Below are 6152 nucleotides of genomic sequence, written 5' to 3' on the forward strand. Positions count from 1 at the left end.
AAAGTCAATAAAACCTTCATATCTATCTCATTGATTAATGTTCTTATTTTAATAAAAAAAATTATTATTTAATAGTATCCTATAATACTATTATATCATGTACTCCGTATCTATCTCATTGATTAATTTCTGCTATCATTTTTTAATCTTCATTTCTCTCTTAAACATAATTGATTAAATAATAATTAATTCTACACTTTCAAAATGACAAATAAAATGGAACAAAACTTTATTAAAAAAAAAAAGCCAACACTAAAAAAAGGAATAGAATTGACGTGCGAACAAGAAAAGAGATTACAAGAGTAATAAATTGAAAACTAAATATATTTCATTTGATGATTAATTGTAGGATTTTTTTTTAATTTTTTTTGAAGGGGAAGGGGAGTAAGAAGTTTTTTATTTATAGTTACAGTATTACACATTACATGTATGGCACAAACAAGCCAATGATGTACACCGATGAAACTCTGATACCTCAAGTCAATCCACACACTATTTAAATTCCTCTTGACATGGTCGTCTAGACTAAGCTTAACACACAATCCTGTGTGGTATGCCATAGTCAATATTAACTCTAGTTTCAGAGTTCCATATAATGATGGTCAGAGTGCAAAATGTGCAGCAGAATAGATATCACAAGGAGGGCTTCAGCACAATCTGCATAAGAGATCATCATCTTAAAAGGAAATCCATCACTCTCATCTCCTGAATTATCCCTGTCTCCGAAACATATCTAATCTAAATCTTTCGATGATGACGGTGACTTGGGCTCATTACTGTTCGAGAACCCATGCTTGCAGTTCTTAGAAGTCTACGAAATTCTGGTAAGCTGATTTTCCCATCTTTATCAATATCGGCTTCCTCAAGCAATGGATCAATGGAGCCTCTCAAACCCGTATGCTAAAAAGCCAACAAACTGATATCAGTTGCGTGCAGCAAATCTGTATCCACGTAAAAAGCACTACTCTACAAATATATAGAGCTCAAGCTGTGTAGATTTTCTAGCTTCACTTACACACCACCCTTCCCTTTCCTCAAAAAATAAACTTTGATAAATGATGCAAAAATGAACTAAGTATACTATTGCAGGAGTACTATTACTAATTTCTAAGGAGAGAATTTATAATAGAAAATCTTAAGGGAGATTGAAATAAGACATGAGACCAACCATTCTAAGTTCATCTGGAGTAATATAGCCATCCTTATCCAAGTCAAATTTCTCAAAAGCAGCCTGTGACCGTTGCTGCCACTTGTCAGAATCATGTTCCTCCAATTGATGTACATGTAAAGTAGCTGCCACAAACTCGGTGAAATCCACTAGCCCATCTGTGTTGCTGTCTATCTGCCAACACACAGGACAAAAGCTATGGTGAATAGAGAGTGATTAGGAGAAACATCTATTGTCTCAATAAAAATAAAATGATAAAAGAGAGAAAATAATATCATCATACGCTAAGGAAACTTCATGTGTTTCAAATTTTTTAAAGTAACAAACAAAAATGTGGTGCCTATAAAGGATCATTGTAGATACTAACCGCTTGCAATATCTCTAGCACACGTGATTCTTTCAACTTCCAAGGTTGATCTTTAGCAAGAGCCTGCACAAAATATACCCTTTAGACCAAAGCAGGGAAAATATATTCAAGGGGTTAATTGTTCACCAATTCATAAGTAACGAGTTTAAATTTAATATAGTCAGAAAACAGTTGATTAACGGGTTACCTGTCTCATCTCCTCAAGACTAATAGAACCATTTTTGTCCACATCTATTGCATCAAACTGATCTTTTAGATCAGACAACTCTCCTTCATTAAGTGTGCTAGCCAATGCCTGCATGATAATAAAGTAACAACACATCGGCATCAAACATTTCCATTGCATCTAACATGTAAAGGCTTTAATTTGTCTTTTCTCACCCTTAGTGCAAATTGTTTCAACCGACTATATTTCACAAACTGTCGCATGTTGTTCAGGACAGATATATCAATAGGAATCTCTAATGCCTCTCCTCCTTCTCTAACCCATGGATGTGCTGGAAATATCAGAATTCGTCAGTACAACACAACATAAGGGTATAGCTTTGTTTTAACTACGTTTAGATAAAGGAAACAAATTATAGTTAGAATACAGTTAAGTATTTAATTGAGAAAACTCTGTATAGAAACACCATTTACCATAATTGCTGAGGTTGAACTGCAACAAAAATTCTATGAAAAAATAATGCATTAATTCAACAAAACAAACTTGGCCGAACAATTAGGCAGTTAAGCCACTCCCTAATTTTGAAGATGACTATTTAATTATTACCCTTTATTTGGATTTAGATAAACAGTTTATTGATTGTAAATTTATTGTCACTACAGCATACTTGCAACAGTAAAAGGGCAAGCCTTTCGTGCAATTTTAAGGTTGTTGCATGTTGACCTAGAGGTCAGAGGTTCAAATCCTAGAAACAACCTCTACACTTGTGGAGGTAAAACTGTGTACATTTATCCTCTCAAAACATCACTGGGTGGGAGTCTTTTGCACTGGGTCAACTCACTGTTTCACACTAGCAGCGATGGTTATGTCCCTCTTCTGTTCTTTTTTCAAGATAACTTACTTCTGGTCTTTTGGGTTTATGCACAATCAATTGTGCAGTATAGTTTTCTTCAGTCTTTCACTCTCATTTTTCATTTCGAAAATTTCCTCCATCTTTTTTTTACTTCAATAATAGTTAAACTCGATAACATACATTTAATTTAAACCAGCTTCATTAAAAATAATTGTAACCATTTTAATGAACAGCTTTTCAAATGCTACTAAATTCAGTACTTAAAGTTTAAGCATTAATGAATGCCCTAAATTTTAGGCAGTGATCATAATGTATATTTATTTCAAGGAAAGGAAACTAGATATCGTAATAAACAGCCTTCTCAAATTAAGAAAACAGTTGGATACTTACAAAGAGCCTGAGCAGCAGTATATCTCGCACGAGGATCTTTTACCAACAATTTCTTCATAAAATCTTTTGCAGCATTGCTTATAGTAGGCCATGGTTTCCGCCGGAAATCCGGCTTGTTCCGTAAGACCTGGGTATGATAAGATCATAAATTAAATGTAATAGCAAAATATTTATTCAAGTTCTTAAAGGCCATGAAAGAAAAGGCCAAAGATTTATTAAAATTCCTAAAGAAACAAGACTAGATAAAAATCCCACATAAATTACAGGAAACTCATGTCATAAAATGAAATATACCTCCTTGAAGATACCATCCTCTGTCTTATCCCAAAATGGGCGTCTCCCACAAAGCAATATGTATGTAATCACACCAATACTCCATACATCCGACTCGGGACCTGACTTACGTTTTAACACTTCTGGTGCAACATAGTAAGCACTGCCAACAATATCTTGAAACCTCTTTCCTGTTTTGTTTGCAAAGAGAGAAAACCATAACTCAAATAAAGATTGCAAGAACATTTTGAATGCTAAGAGGGATAAAAAGGAAACAAAGATAATGATCAACACATTTTTGCTCACCAGGTTTTATGAAATCAGACAAACCAAAATCGGTAGCCTTTAAAGGTGAATCTTCTTTGGTTGACTTGAAAAGAAAATTCTGCAAAGAGGAAAATTTTAATGTATAGTAGCATATACAAATCCATATTGCGTAGATATGCTAGCGAACTTGACCATACCTCTGGTTTCATGTCCCGGTGTACCAACCCATGTAAATGACACTCAGCCGCAACCTTTAGCATCTGCCTTACAACCACAGCTGCATCTTTTTCAGTATAACGACTGTCCTTCCTGATAAATGTGAAGGCAGAGTAAGTTCTAGTACAAGGAAAAATATATTGCTAAGACAAAAATATTTGGAGTCATTAGGGATCATGGTTCTGAAATATGATTCACCATTGACACACTGAAGAGCCACTTAGACAAGGAAAAAAAAATCACATTCAAGATAAATTAGAACTTACTTGGCCAATATCCGATCTAGCAGTTCTCCACCCTCACATAACCTAAGAAGGTAATTGTCACAAAGTTCATGTTAATAATAACATTGATGTATATATAAAGGAACATTAGAAAGTATAAACACATCACAAATGATTTGGCGAATCAGCTCCCGAAAGATATATCCAGAGTAAATTGCAGTTAAGTGATGCTCAAAACCATATGAACACATTGAAGCAGTATAGAAAAGAGACTAAAAAATGAAAATAACTTACTCCATAACTATGTACACATATGAATCATCCTCAAAAGCATTAAAGAACTGAACCACATTTTCATGGCCTGTAAGTTCTTTCAATATCTTGACTTCTCGCTTAACATCCTCAACCGCAATGGGGAGAACCATCTGCCACCAAATTCAAGGATTGATTCAGGAATGCACGAAACCGCATAAGAAAACAAATGGGAACATAAATAATAAGAAAACACTGAAAAAGAGTTTGTGTAAAACTTCTGTACACAAAACCCGTATTTCACTTTAATTCAAAACCAGTTGCAGGCATCAACAGCGCTAGCCAGATTCATTATTACCCTACCACTCTTTATTTGAAGTGGGTGTTTGGAAACAGATCAGGGACGAGGTTTGTCACATCACAATGAACACCGCTAGACATGATTTGTTTGGTTGTAGAACACGTTACAAAACACACTCAAATTCACACAATTCCATATAGCATTAATTATCTCTATCACGACCTTCCCAGGAGGATGCCACGACATAATGGTGAGAGCTAAAGTGAAATGCAAAACGGAATTGTCAACGACTGGTACTATTTTCTACAAGGAAGAGGGGGGAAAGAAAACACAACCAAGTGGTTTTATATACAGATTGCAGAGAAAGCCATAATTAATCAACCTTGTATGTCTGATTAAAACTGGGCATACAAAAACTTCAACCTCGAAACCGGAAATTTGAGCTAGTTGAGGTAAACATGGAACAAAATAATATTAATAGATGCAGTAGGGGAATCAGCAGACATTCCAAAAAAAAACCCTTTCCAATCAACGAAGCAAAATAAATAAATAAAATTCATCCTTATCCCAAACTCCAAACAAATTTACCAATCTCCAGCACCAAAATTACTAGTATAGTACCTCCAGAACCGGGAACCAAAAACAAAAACAAAATTCTTCCTACTCCTGAACAAACAAAACCACAATTGGAGAAGGCGACGAAAAGAACAGAAATTTAATTCCATTACCGCACAACGATCACAAAATCTAAACTGGGTATCCACCACGGAAGAAACAAAAGACGTAACATTGAATACCTTGCTCTTCTCTAGTCTCTTAACCGCGACACGGTCCCCATTTTTTTTGTCAATTCCAACGTAGGTGTAACCGAATTGTCCATGTCCCAACAATTTCCCGAGCGAGAATCTATTCTCGAAGTCTTTCTCGTACCCGAAATCCGTTCGCTTTCCGCACGGAACACGTGTCCCTTGCCGACGCGCACCCGCTTTGTCTTTGGCGCGTGGGTTCTTCCGCGACTCCTCTGGCACTCGCCGCCGTTGAGCCTGCGACGGTTGTTTCTTCTGCGGCGTCACCGGCTCCGGCGGCGCTGCAGCCGCCGGCGCGGCCGAACATTTGCGGTTACGGTTGGATGAGGCGTTGTTGTTGTTGTTGTTGTTGCTGCTGGAGCCGCTGACCTTGGTGGAGGAGAAACAGAGGCCCATGATCGAAGAATGGGAGAGAGATCAAAGGAATAATGAGAAGATATTATCATTCATTAGCATAGAGAGAATTGAGAGTTATGCGTAATGAGAATGATTGAGAGAGAGAAATAGGAATAGGAGGAAGAAGGAAAGGAGGAAGCAGGGACGACGAAGAAGGGAAGAAGGTGGAGGGGGGTGGTAGTCAAAAGAGACTTTTGAATGAAATGAGAGAGAAAGGAACAGATAAAATGGCGTTGGCGTGGCGTTGCCAAAACTAAACTAAACTACTTCCAATAATTCCCATTGGACATTGTGTAAATTTTGTACATGTGTTGATTCATTTTAAGTTTTAACCTCCTCAATTTTTATTTTTCACATCTGACACGCTTTGGTTTGTATTTTTGTTTTTTTTTTTTAAATAATAGGATAGGATTAATTTTAAATAGATCAATAAATATCCGAGTTTAGGACCAGATATAGGCGAAAACAATAAT

General features: G+C 36.2%; 1 protein-coding gene across 1 annotated transcript; it reads right to left on the reverse strand.

Moving 5' to 3' along the window:
- Nucleotides 1-306: 306 nt before the first annotated feature.
- On the reverse strand, nucleotides 307-5914 carry LOC100817249 (calcium-dependent protein kinase 28). Its single transcript, XM_006573493.4, has 12 exons — nucleotides 5275-5914; nucleotides 4219-4349; nucleotides 3967-4008; nucleotides 3682-3793; nucleotides 3524-3602; nucleotides 3239-3408; nucleotides 2945-3071; nucleotides 1917-2032; nucleotides 1723-1830; nucleotides 1536-1598; nucleotides 1169-1342; nucleotides 307-900 (listed from the first exon to the last, which is right to left on the reverse strand). The coding sequence occupies exons 1-12, from the start codon at nucleotides 5677-5679 to the stop codon at nucleotides 739-741; spliced, it is 1689 nt and encodes a 562-aa protein (XP_006573556.1). The 5' UTR covers nucleotides 5680-5914; the 3' UTR covers nucleotides 307-738.
- Between the last annotated feature and the right edge of the window lie 238 nt (nucleotides 5915-6152).

Source organism: Glycine max, chromosome 1 (assembly GCF_000004515.6).
Source record: "Glycine max cultivar Williams 82 chromosome 1, Glycine_max_v4.0, whole genome shotgun sequence".
NCBI lineage: Eukaryota > Viridiplantae > Streptophyta > Magnoliopsida > Fabales > Fabaceae > Glycine > Glycine max.

What these genes read in the sequence shown, in the direction of transcription:
- LOC100817249 (XM_006573493.4), bottom strand. Translation starts at nt 5,679, where the DNA reads ATGGGCCTCTGTTTCTCCTCCACCAAGGTCAGCGGCTCCAGCAGCAAC. An exon ending in CTAGATCGGATATTGGCCAA is followed by an intron (nt 3,794 to 3,966) that starts GTAAGTTCTAAT and finishes CACATTTATCAG; the next exon opens with GAAGGACAGTCGTTATACTG. An exon ending in TGAAACAATTTGCACTAAGG is followed by an intron (nt 1,831 to 1,916) that starts GTGAGAAAAGAC and finishes ATTATCATGCAG; the next exon opens with GCATTGGCTAGCACACTTAA.